This window comes from Dendrobates tinctorius, unplaced genomic scaffold, assembly GCF_039654945.1.
Source record: "Dendrobates tinctorius isolate UK_male_01 unplaced genomic scaffold, ASM3965494v1 ptg000163l, whole genome shotgun sequence".
NCBI lineage: Eukaryota > Metazoa > Chordata > Amphibia > Anura > Dendrobatidae > Dendrobates > Dendrobates tinctorius.
The window spans coordinates 8,538,608-8,552,292 of record NW_027361830.1 but is presented as its reverse complement, the minus strand read 5'-3'; the positions used below and the strand labels follow the sequence as shown (position 1 = coordinate 8,552,292).

Below are 13,685 nucleotides of genomic sequence, written 5' to 3'. Positions count from 1 at the left end.
TTGGGCCCATCCCAGTCCTGGTATGCATGGCCCCATCCATATCCTGGTATGATTGGCCCCATCACAGTCTTGGTATAGTGTGCAGTAGTCCTCGGTGACCGGCTGCCCCGCCGAAACCGCTCCCCCCACCTCCCCACTACAGCCAGAGCTGATGCATCTGAACTATAAGACGCACCCCCATTTTCCTCCACATTTTGGGAGGAAAAAAATGCGTCTTACAGTCTCAAAAAATACGGAAATTCATTTTCACTGACCCATAAACTTGTATTGGTACATTTTCATCCGTAATGCTGGTAAAAAAACAAACAAATCTCACTTCTGCATAGACACATGTTCCACAAAAAACATGGACATGTGAATGTCCCCATAGACTATAATGGGTACGTGTTCTTTCCATAAAGATCATGGATATGAAACAGGGACGTTTGAATTAGACCTAAAGGGGAATTCTACATTCATGGCTGGAAGTGTTGGCACCCTTGAAATTGTTCCAGAAAATGAAATCATATTGTTATTTCTCTCAGAAAATTATTGAAATAGCACATGTTTTTGTTATACACATGTGTGGAGGAAGGACCGATTCCTCCCACGTCACCAATGTGACGTAGCTACACAGGCACAGCTCTCCGGCGGCCCCTTTGTCTCTCAGGTCAGTAAGGGAACTGCACCTAGAGCAACTGGCCGCCGGGAGGATGTCCTGTTACCCGCTGGGTATTCTAAGATCTGTAATCAGAGTAAAAGCATCAGCCCAAGATTAATTTTATGGTTTAATTTCCTTAAGGACGCACTAGATAATTACAGAAATATACAGTAAGCTATACAACGGAATTACAGTGGATTTGCAGTCAGAGTAAAAATATAACAATAATGGTACAAGACTTAGAGATATTAAGCTGGAGGTCAATTTACCAGGTTGTAGGTTGCATGTGGATGCTGTCCACAGGTACAAGAATCTTAGTTGCCGGACAGACCCCAAAGCGCGGGCCGCTGCTCCCTTGGCAGGTCTGTCCCCAGTTCCTTCTTAGATCTTCATCTGGTTCTTCTGTGTGAGTGAGACTGTCTGCCATGTGCTCCCAGTTCTTAAGCCTGCTGGGTTCCTCCCCCCTGTGTCAGAGGGTGTGCTAATAATCTCCACCCTTTAGCTCCCTGCAGAACTTATTCCCAATATCTAAGAAAGGGGGTAACTTCCTCCAGGATGATCGGATCAGGACACGAGAGGTACCAGTGAATGCGGTTTGTTTTGCCTGTCGTGTGGAGAGCAAACATGGCCCCATTGGGTCGCTGTGGAGGGCCAATCTCTATAGCTCAGGTTCCAGAGCCCTCACCGACTTAGGAGTCGCACTACCAGATGCACGATTTCCTCAGGGTCACGTGGATATTTTTTATGAGTCTGTAACTCGAAAGGTGTGCTCATAATCCATGATCCTAGGATGGAGTCGAAGTGGCTAGGAGAGACAATGGATGTGTATTTCTGTGTCCAGCTGACAGGTATATTCTAATTGAAGCTCCCAGGCACCTTCATGCCCCATGCTGGCGTGGCTCCTACTCAAGCTTTGAAGTTCTGTTTTGGCCTTATCTCATTATCATACTAAAAGGCCTTGCTATTCAACATTGGAGCACTAAATCCTGTTTTCTTCAATATGCTTACAGGCCCTGGGGGGGTAGGAGCAGTTAGCTGCCGTTAATTCTTGTGAACTCAGACCAAAAAGGCGTCACTGGGACAGGCCAAGCTCAGACATGAGGCAAGCATTAGGCCCCATATCCAAGATGGCGGCTGCTCCTTCATCACAACATTTTTATTTCCTTTACTAGATGGTGGCCCGATTCTAACGCATCTGGTATTCTAGTCTCTCTCTCTCTCTCCTCAATCTCCCGCACTGCACATCTCCCATGGAGGCGTGTGTCGTTCGAATGCGCTGATTGGTTGCGCCCGGCCGGCGGCGACCAATCAGCGCAGCGGGATTTCCGTTACAGACAGACAGACAGAGTTAGACAATTATATAGTAGATGTGTATTGGAACACCACAAAATAAAAACAAGGGAAAAAAGTCAAATTGGAAAATTGGACATAATTTCACACAAAACCCTAAAAATGAGCCGGACAAAATTGTTGGCACACTCAATTTATTATTTGTTTGCACACCCTTCGGAAGAAATAACTGCAATAAAGCTATTATACTTTTCCTCTGATTGTTCCACTCCTGTTTTTGGCTTAGAAATACTGAAGTAAAATCCTCAACAAATGCTGAAAGTGTGAACTTTGCCTCCATGTGGCACACACAATGCAAAGATTGAGTCATCTTCTCCCCTTTTTTATCTGGTTTCAGATGTGATTTTCATATTGCTCCCACCTGTTACTTGCCACAGATGAGTTTGTATGAGCATTACATGCTTGAAACTCAGTTGTTTTTCCACAACTTTGGAAAAGTGCCAACAATTTTGTCTGGTCCATTTTTGGGGTTTTGTGTGGAATTATGACCAATTTGCCTTTTTTTCCTTCTGTGTTTTTTATTTTTATTTTTATTTGTTTGGTGTTGTAGTATACATTAACCCCTTAATTACCGCCAGTACGCATATGATCGCAATCATGTTAAAAAAAGACCTATTTAAAATGCATTTCTCTCTCCTCGGATATGATCTAACATATCAGAGACGAGAGAAATGGGATCCCCGGGCCACTCACGATACCTCCTTCTTCTGCAGAAAGAAGATGGCGGGCACATGTGCAGTGCTCCCGCCAAGATCTGCCTCCCTACACCTGGCAACCAATGGGAATTTCCTGATTGGCTGCTGGCTTTTCATTACTGTCATAGACCCTATCACAGTGATCAAAAACCCCCAATAGTAAATATGACAGCACTTGGGCTGTGCCTTTCTTCTCTTCTTGTATTTGTTCTGGGAGAGAAAAGAGATGCACTACATCTGAGTGCTGCCCTGTCAGAGAAGAGAAAGTGAAAAAAAAAAATCACATTACCACCTCCATGTCTGTAAATCCCCTAAACTGAATTGATTATTCCCCCGTCTGTGTCATCCTCCTTGTCAGATTAGGGTTAGAGTTAATGCCCCTTTACATTTAGCGATGCACCAGCGATCCCGACAACGATATGACCCGGTCAGGATCACTGGTGCATCGCTAAATGGTCACTAGTGAGCTGCCAAACAAGCAGATCTCACCAGCGATGCAGCGACGCAGCAGCGGTCATTAATTACCTTTCAGACGCGGCGATCCTGACTTCCTCCCGCCCGCGTCCACGCCTCGCTCGTCGGCGCCAGCAGGAAGCCCAGCAGGAAGCGCCCGATGAGAAATGGAGCTGCACGATCTCGCGCGATGAGCGACAGACAGCCAGTCGGAGGTAAGTATCACACATAGCGATATCGCTAGCAATATCGCTGCTGCGTCACAAAATCGGTGACGCTTTAGCGATATCGCTATTTGTAAAGGCCCCTTTAGGGTTAAACAGTTTTTTGAAAAAATACTAGTGTTAGATTAGGTTTAGGGCTAGTAATGTTAGACTAGTGTTAGTTTTTTTTTGTTAGTCAGGTGAATAAGGCAATAGCCCGCAGAACATTCAGCATGGAGCAAGCGTACAACCTGCTTTGCTTCTGCAGCTCTGGCAGAGAAACTGAATCTGTCTCTGAAGTGGAGCGATTTTCAGAGAGCAACGATGACTCTTCCTTCACGGGGTCCTACAGCCTGATGGTAGAGGTGTCGGTCGTCACTTCTGAAGCTTCAGAGGTAGGACGAAGTACTGCAGTCACCCCACCACTGTGGTATCAAGACAGATTATTTTTCCCTCAAATTCCCCCTTTTTTAGCAGCCGCTGGAATAAAATTAGATGTCACCAATTTTGCCCACTTTGATTTTTTCCAAATCTTTGTTACTCCAGTCCTACAATTGACTGCCCACCAAACCAATTTATATGCCTGACAATATATCTCCCAAAAACCCACTGCCTTTCATTCCCGTTCTTGGATCCCCACAATGTCACCAAAATGAAAAAAAAAAACTTTTTTGGGGGGCTTACCCTGAGTATGGGATTGGTAAAAAAAAAAAAAAAGCACTCCGCTCCTACTGGGCAACAAAATCTGTCCACAGCACCCCTGTATTTGAAGCTGTCCTGAGCCCATTATGAATCTCTAATGACATACCTCCATTGAGTGATAATTCCCAACCCCTCCCCCCCCCCAAGAATTGACCCCAACTATGATCAGCTAAACAAACTGAGAACACTAATTTCCCTCCTACAACATTAATTTCTAAATTCCTATACCCCAGAACAAAATGTGGCAGTCGACGAATCCTTGATGTTTTACAAGGGCTGTCTGTCATTCTGACAGTTCATCCACTCCAAGATAGCCAAATATGGCGTTAAGCTCTACAAAATGTGTGAGAGTACATCAGGCTACACATCCACTTTCCTTATATATGAAGGAAGGGACCGCCAAACTGCCCCCAGACAATTGGCATCCCTGGAAAAAATTGTCTGGGAGGTACTGACACCCTTACTCCATCAAGGATATCACATCAACACAGACAATTACTACACAAGCATCCCCTATACAATTCCCTCCAAGCTGCAAAATACAGGGGCCTGATGGACAGTCAGGAAAAACAGTAGGGTTTCCATCACAGTTGGTGTCCAGACATTTTGAGAAGGGGCATCATTCTCACTTTGAAGCGACCAACTTCTTGCTGTTAAGTGGAATGACAGGAAGAACATCTATATGCTGACCACACTGCATGCGAACACCACTGTGACGGGCAGATACAGGGGCGCCTCCAGGGACAAACAGAAACCAATCTGTGTCACAGATTATAATACATTCATGGGTGGCATTGACCTGTTGGACCTTACCTGTTGAAGTGTAAGACTTGGCCTGGAATAAAATGGTAACAATCTACCTCATCCAGATTGCTACCTACAACAGTTTTTGGTCCTGTACAAAAAATCCCAAGGAGCGCTCACTTTCGTCCAGTTCCAGTAGAAAATTGTTGAGGGTCTAATATTTGACTCAATGGCATAGGAGGAAGCCTTTGATTCCGAGGATGTATAGAGACTTGCAGAGCACCATTTTTTTTGCACCGTCCCTGCCTTTCCCACCTAAAAGTATCCCCAAAAAAGATGCTGGGTTTGTAGGAAGCATGGTAGAAGGAGTGATTCCCGGTACTATTGCCTCATGTGCCCATCCCAACCAGGACTTTGCATCTGTGACACCCCAGAGTCCGGTTGTCACAGTGATATTACCTCCCTCTAAGAGGTGAAGTCATGCTTGGAGGCAGAAAAGGGACCCCCATGCCAGACAGCATAGATTTAATCACAATTTCCTGCTGCAGGTCAGAAAAGGGAGATGCCTTATAAATTCTGGCCAGCAGAGGGGGTTGGTGAGTCAGCTAGAAATCAGCTGAGGGGGTTGTCATGGAAACGAAACAGCTGTGAGCTGTGAGGAAAAATGACAGTTTAAACGTGAGGACGTGATGTAAAGAGATCTTTCTAGAAGATCCTGTCAGATGAAGACAGGGAGCTGATCTGAGAGGAGCTCGATAGGCAGAGCTGATCTGTGAAGAGGGAAAAGACAGGAACTGTACGCCCTGATAGCCGAATTATGAAAGTACAGAGGATTGTAAATTCCTGTGCACATTGATCACCTGAGGGCACGGCAGTGGATAAGGAGCCCGGAGCCGACGGTGAAAAGAATGGTACCCGTGGAATAGGCTCACGCTGACAGCCGTACAGGTTGGTGAAACCATCACGAATAGAGGGTCGCAGCATACAGTTGTGGCCAAAAGTATTGACACCCCTGCAATTCTGTCAGATAATACTCAGTTTCTTCCTGAAAATGATTGCAAACACAAATTCTTTGGTATTATCTTCATTTAATTTGTCTTAAATGAAAAAACACAAAAAAAATTGTCCTAAAGCCAAATTGGATATAATTCCACACCAAACATAAAAAAGAGGGAGGACAAAAGTATTGTCACTGTTCGAAAAATCATGTGATGCTTCTCTAGTTTGTGTAATTAACAGCACCTGTAACTTACCTGTGGCACCTAACAGGTGTTGGCAATAACTAAATCACACTTGCAGCCAGTTGACATGGATTAAAGTTGACTCAACCTCTGTCCTGTGTCCTTGTGTGTACCACATTGAGCATGGAGAAAAGAAAGAAGACCAAAGAACTGTCTGAAGACTTGAGAAACCAAATTGTGAGGAAGAATGAGCAATCTCAAGGCTACAAGTCCATCTCCAAAGACCTGAATGTTCCTGTGTCTACCGTGCGCAGTGTCATCAAGAAGTTTAAAGCCCATGGCACTGTGGCTAACCTCCCTAGATGTGGACGGAAAAGAAAAATTGACAAGAGATTTCAGCGCAAGATTGTGCGGATGTTGGATAAAGAACCTCGACACATCCAAACAAGTTCAAGCTGCCCTGCATTCCGAGGGTACAACAGTGTCAACCCGTACTATCCGTCGGCGTCTGAATGAAAAGGGACTGTATGGTAGGAGACCCAGGAAGACCCCACTTCTTACCCCGAGACATAAAAAAGCCAGGCTGGAGTTTGCCAAAACTTACCTGAAAAAGCCTAAAACGTTTTGGAAGAATGTTCTCTGGTCAGATGAGACAAAAGTAGAGCTTTTTGGGCAAAGGCATCAGCATGGAGTTTACAGGAGAAAAAAAGAGGCATTCAAAGAAAAGAACACGGTCCCTACAGTCAAACATGGCGGAGGTCCCCTGATGTTTTGGGGTTGCTTTGCTGCCTCTGGCACTGGACTGTTTGACCGTGTGCATGGCATTATGAAGTCAGAAGACTACCAACAAATTTTGCAGCATAATGTAGGGCCCAGTGTGAGAAAGCTGGGTCTCCCTCAGAGGTCATGGGTCTTCCAGCAGGACAATGACCCAAAACACACTTTAAAAAGCACTAGAAAATGGTTTGACAGAAAGCACTGGAAACTTCTAAGGTGGCCAGCATTGAGTCCAGACCTGAATCCCATAGAACACTTGTGGAGAGATCTAAAAATGGCAGTTTGGAGAAGGCACCCTTTAAATATCAGGGACCTGGAGCAGTTTGCCAAAGAAGAATGGTCTAAAATTCCAGCAGAGCATTGTAAGAAACTGATTGATGGTTACCGGAAGCGGTTGGTCGCAGTTATTTTGGCTAAAGGTTGTGCAGCCAAGTATTAGGCTGAGGGTGCCAATACTTTTGTCTGGCCCATTTTTGGAGTTTTGTGTGAAATGATCAATGTTTTGCTTTTTGCTTCATTCTCTTGTGTTTTTTCATTTAAGACAAATTAAATGAAGATAATACCAAAGAATTTGTGTTTGCAATCATTTTCAGGAAGAAACTGAGTATTATCTGACAGAATTGCAGGGATGTCAATACTTTTGGCCACAACTGTATCTGCGTGTGTCTGTGTGTGCGTGTACCCATGCGACAAACAGCCCATAGTGATTGTACTTAGGCGTCGTCTGATGGGACTACTCCTCCCATCCGGCTATGTCTGCTGTCACATAAACAGAGACAGCATGAGCCGATGATGGGAGAATAGTCTCATCATCAGGTGCCTGTGTTCAATTGTAAAAAAATTAAAAAAAATCAGAACATTTACATAATTACATACACATTCACATACAAAGTACATAGTCTACGAACACCCAATCCCCAATGCCCGCTTCTCCTGCAAGCAATCAAAAATAATAAACCAACATATGTTCCCTGTCTGCCGTAGTCCATTTAATACACAGTGTCCCACAAAGATCTCACGTGTAGAACAGTCACATCGGGAGATGTGACCGCTCTACCCAGCCTCCAGCGACACACTGACAGGAGGTAATCGCTCACGCAGTGTATCACTGCGCTGACGTGAGAGTTCACTGGAGTTCATCAGCTAATCAGGTCCGGTTCTCAAGCAGCAGTGCCGTAAGTGAGAGCACCGGAGCTGATGAACTCCGGTAAACTCTCACGACAGCGCAGTGATACACTGCGTGAGCAATTACCTCCTGTCAGTGTATTGCCAGAGGCCGGGTAGAGCAGTCTCCCGATGTGACTGTTCTACACGTGAGATCACAGTTGGACACTCGGTATTAGGCCGGGGTCACACTAACAATGAATACAGACGAGTGCTAGGCGATAAAATATCGCCTAGCACTCGGACCAGTATTCATCTATGAGGCAGCTCCCATCAGCATTTATTTTCTCGGCCGTTTTCAACGTGCGAGTGAAATCACAGCATAGTAACATACAGTAGTAACATAGTTATTAAAGTTGAAGGAAGACTTTAAGTCCATCTAGTTCAACCCATATCCTATCCTAACTTGACCTAACATGTTGATCCAGAGGAAGGCAAAAAAAACCCATGTGGCAAACAGTAAGCTTCACATTGGGGAAAAAAATTCCTTCCCGACTCCACATACGGCAATCAGACTAGTTCCCTGGATCAACGCAATATTAAGAAAACTAGTGTATATACCCTGTAATATTATCTGACAGAATTGCAGGGGTGTCAATACTTTTGGCCACAACTGTAGTTATATACAGCGGAGACCCACACACAAAGCGCAGAAAGGAAGGTCCTAAATCCCCACCTGGCAAGGTGGATCCCCTGAATGCCTCCAGGCGAGCCGGACTCATTCCATCACCTGTATGTGGTACTCCGGACTGCAACCTATTACCAGTAAAAGGTAAAGAAACTGCACCTCTCTGTGTCTTTCTCTCATTTCTCTGCACCCCAACATTCACAGCCATTTTTACTATTTATTTAACATCTTCGCCCTGGGACAACAGCCCTACCTGTGGAATGCTACAACGTCATAGCTGCGCACAACATCCATCCCAGAGGAACAACACCGCAGCGCTGGTCACCTCTGACCAGAATACCACAGGTGGCATGATGTATTTAACCATCTATAAACTTCATTTTCATTTTTACCACATAAATACCACACAACTTTACCCTATTTTATTACTGGACGCCTCTGGGCCACGGACCGGTTCGCCGCCGCCGTGACACCGTCCCCCCACTGAAGTCGACAGTCCCAGTACAGAGTACGCCCAGGCCCCCGGGGCGCTCCACATCTCCCCCTGTTTTGAGACCTACCACACTTTTTACAATTATTAGGGGTTTTGTTATCTTAGATTTTCTGCTTAGTGGCTCAAAGTTGAGTATTTTTTATGGAGCAAGTAATGAAGAGAATATTTTTATCAGCAAATCACAGTTTGTATGTAGCCATCTCTAGCTCTCTGCTGACATCAAGTGGACTATTTGTGTAACCACATCTTTATTTCCAAGTGTAACTGATCATATCTTCACAAACTGTTACAATACTTTAATGCTCTTCACCTAGAGGCATGATGGGAAATTGAGAGAATTGAGGTGCTGCTGCAGTATGAGGCTGTGTATAGAGAAGAGTGAGGCGTGGGGTGGTCTCACAATACAAAAGGGGTCTCACACTGCAAGGAAAGGAAGGGTGCTCACAATACAGTGTGGGAGCCGGGAGCAGGTAATCACCGCATGGGGGGCCATGGAGGGGGCAGCGGGAGCTCCGAGGGAGGAGCCAGCAGCAGCAGCAGCGGACTATACACGGGGGTTTCACACTGGAGAAGGGTGCTCACACTGCAAGAGGATGGGGGCTCACACCTAACCACAGTTAGTTACTATGCCCTGGTAACGCCAGGCTCTTCAGCAAGTTACTTATATATTCTTTATATTGGTGATACGGGCATGATCATTTTATTGCAGGGTCTCTAATAGTGAGGCTGTTCCATACTTATACACTATGAGCTTTACTGCATGGTTCGTGCCGAACCTTCTGTACCAGGCAATACTTTCAGGATTCTGTAGGGGATTTGTTGTTTCATGCACATAGCGATTCCTTACTTGGCGGTCAAGAGTCTTCTATGGTGCACCACATATGTTGGCACATTCGTCTCATATAGGGATTGATGGAGCTAAACGGAAGTTGTAAGTCTGTGTCATTCTAGCTCTGCTAGTGTTCTTTCATCTTTGGATCAAACAGAGGTTTGCCATATAGTTGGCTGCATTTTTCTTCATATTGTGCTCTTCTTTCCAGTAGAGGTTTTTTCTTCCTGCTACAATATACGCAATTGCAAGATAACTGTTTTGTTAGCAAGAACAAGTTTTATAATCAGAAAATGTGTTTTTAGGGGCATGCTTCCCGCTGTGAGTAATAATTCCTGGAAAGATGTTCTTGTTTGGAAGCGTAATGTCTCTGTAAGCTTTAAATGGGTCCTGGAATTCCTTCAATTTTACTCTAAAGACCAAATGGTGCGTCATCTATTATTATAGGCAAAGCCATGTGTCAACGGTAGTCAGTGAGGCTGCGTGGCGTCCCAGGCTGACCTGAGGTGAACTGACAGCGTGGGAAAAAGTTCAGAAACTTTCCCACGCTAATCAGTTCATCGCCGGACAGCCGGGGCACCTGCGCACACATGATTTAATTCATTCTGCTGTGGTTTACAGCGGGGCCGGTAGCATTAGCACCGGTCCCTGTTGTAAACTAGTTAACCCCTTGTGATGGATTGCAGCGGGGGACCTGACTGAACGGCGGAGAGGTATGGATATTGTTGGTTTTTTATTTTACTGTTTTTTACAGGAGAACAAGGGATTCAGTTGGATTGGCAGCATAGTAAATGTGGTCAAAAACTTTGTGTAATTATTTCATTAAAATATTTTTTAATTAAGGCGTGTGTCTTTTTTGAACCATTTACTACTATATGATTAATAATGGATAGGTGTCTTTTTAACACCTATCCATTATTAACCCGGCTTAATGTCACCTTTCAATAGCAAGGTGACATTAACTCCTTATTACCCATTAGCCACCACTAAAGGCAATGGGAATAGAGAGGCTAAGTGCCAGAAAAGGCGCATCTTATAGATGCGCCTTTTCTGGGGTGGCTGGGGGCATATTTTTTTTTAGCCAGGGGGGGGCAATAACCATGGTCGCTCTCTAGGCTATTAATATCTGCCCTCAGTCACTGGCTTTCCCTCTCTGGCAGAGAAAATACCGCGGGAGCCCGCGCAATTTTTTTCAAAGAATTTACCTGTTAATTTAACACCTACATGTCCCAAATTTTACACACATACACTAATCTAATTATTAGTCAGACATAGAAAAAACTAAATGAAATGAAATGGTTTACTGTATGTAAACCATGTGTCATTTCATGTCGGGTTTTGTGATGATTTTACAGATGCCGGCAATTGATTTAGCGGCTATTATGCTATGCAGAACTCTATGAACTATAAATATATATATGTGTGTATATATCTATTCTTTCGTTTGTGTTTTAAGGGCTGTGGAGTCGGTAAGCCAAACCTGCGACTCCGACTCCTCAATTTCCCTTACACCGACTCCAACTCCGACTCCACGACTCCAACTCCGACTCCCACACATATTGCTTATATTTAAGTGAAAAATTTATTGTAGTACAATGTGAACCTCAGACATTTAATCATTTTTATGATCCAATAATCAAGATATTTAGATAGAACAGAATATATATTGGTATACTACCCGGTTTTCATTCTTTTTGGTACAGATACGATATGGATAGACAGATATGGATAAATGGATAGATAGAGCAGATTTCTAATCTGCTTTTGCTATTGAAAACATTATCTATGAGCTCAAAAGCCTTTCAGGTGATGCAGTTTTTTAAAAAGATGATCAGCTTTTGCAGCTGAAAAACGTATCCTCAAAAAACACAGGAAAAATGCTGTGTGTGAATGTAGCCTTAGATCAGGAATATAACAGCCATTTATAGGACATTTCATAACTTTCCCAAACTCCTATGAAAAAATATTCAGCACATCCTGCATTGAATTACTGTACCCAATTTATTATATATTTTAGAAGTCGGAGTCGGTCCATTTTATACCGACTCCAACTCCGACTCCGACTCCACCAAAATGAGCTCCGACTCCACGACTCCGACTCCACAGCCCTGGTTTTAACCTGTCATTGAGATCCATTATATGTCCATTTTGCAAGCTGGCGAGAAAATCTCGTCTTACGGATGCCATACTGATGTCACACGGATGCTTAGATACGAGAAAATCGCATCCTCGCATTACAATTGGATGATATACGGATCACTGTTCATTAAACAATTGTGCAATTCTGCTCCGTGAAAAACGGACCGTATTTTTATATGTTGTGTGTGACTCCAGCCTTAAGATCAGAAATGTCTCTCTGCAAGTTGCAGCTGATAGTGAATTTGTAAACATAGAAATCCAACAGGATTAGATTTCTGCTGACATGCAGGCCACCACCAGGTCACAACAGCACTACCATTCATCATTTTGTTGATGAGATTGCAATTTTATGTCACATACAAATCATTGTGTAGCTGAGTCCTTATGTGAGAGGAAATGTAAGGAAATGGCTACTAATTGTTGTTTTCTAATCACAGGAAATGTGACTGGGAACCAAAACACAACAGTAATTTCAACTGCTCCAGTAATGCACATTAAAACGGATGTTGTTGTAGTGTACTATAATTCTAACTCACAAGACACACACGCAGCAACAGAAGATGAGGACTCCATGAGGCGGCCAATGCAGGAGGAGAGCCACAGCCACTATGACAGCTTTGTGATCAACACTCAGCCTCCCAGATACACAGATATTCCCTGTTCTTCAATTCCAGATACGGACAGCAAATTCTCTCCAGATCAGCTTAGGAGCCCGGACAGTCGGGACTTGTTTTGTCAAGAGGAACCAAATATTTTTTCTTCTCTAAATTCAAACTTTGTACCCGTGCAAGAAGAAGGAAAGCCAGAATATATTTGAGAAATGATGCCTGTTATTACTTTTGACATGTATAATTTAGTGTCCACAAAACTGAGAAATATTCTGGAAGTCCTCAGCTATTTATCAGAAGTATGAGTATCGATGGACACTTAGAATGAAGGTGAAGTGGGACACAATTATTGAAACATTCTTTCTCCTAATGCCTGACTTTTATAATCTGGTGCTCATATTCCAATACGTCTTGTATTTATTTATCAGTGTGGTGACTTTGACATTGGAAGAGGAAATTGTACAATCTGTCACATTTTCAAGCCTTATATTTTAATATTGTGCAAAGTAAGATATATTTTGACATAGCTATTTTTCTTTTTGATATTTAAGTGCATTTACAATAACTGCAAGAAATATACAAAATGTAGCCAGCTCACCAGCAACCACCGCAGAAACCTCGGAGCTTCGTCCTGACAGACGTGGGATCCATGAAAAAAAAAATAGAGGAATAGCTCCAGCTGCGTTAAACACAATTCTTGCTTTATTTCTTCCAGATTAAAAGCAAATACATGATAAGCAATATTTCTCTCCAGTAGGTCTGCCAATACATGTAGGACGGTCTTCACATGAGATAAGCTTTACGCGTTTCGAGGTAAGCGATATTTATCAAAAGCCATGTCCATTCCTCTAACACAAAGTTCTCTATAGGAAAAACTGACCACTAGTGTTAGAGTACTTAATCACATGACAAACACATCTGTGTAATCAGAGAGAATGAACATAAAAAATCCCAAAGGAATATTAAAATTAACTATTTCTTACACCATTTATACCAATAGACATATCCATTATAGTTCAATTATAATGAAGCGCTAAATCATTGCGTTTGTTTAGACCGTGTGGAAATCTCGTATTCAA

General features: G+C 43.4%; 1 protein-coding gene across 1 annotated transcript in view; it reads left to right on the top strand.

Moving 5' to 3' along the window:
* Positions 1-13,365, top strand: part of TNFRSF11A (TNF receptor superfamily member 11a) — a 222,890-nt gene extending 209,525 nt beyond the window's left edge. Inside the window, exon 10 of the mRNA XM_073550185.1 lies at positions 12,436-13,365. Coding sequence (XP_073406286.1) covers positions 12,436-12,815 — 380 coding nt within the window. The 3' untranslated portion in view covers positions 12,816-13,365. The remainder of the gene's footprint in view (positions 1-12,435) is intronic.
* Positions 13,366-13,685: the final 320 nt, after the last annotated feature.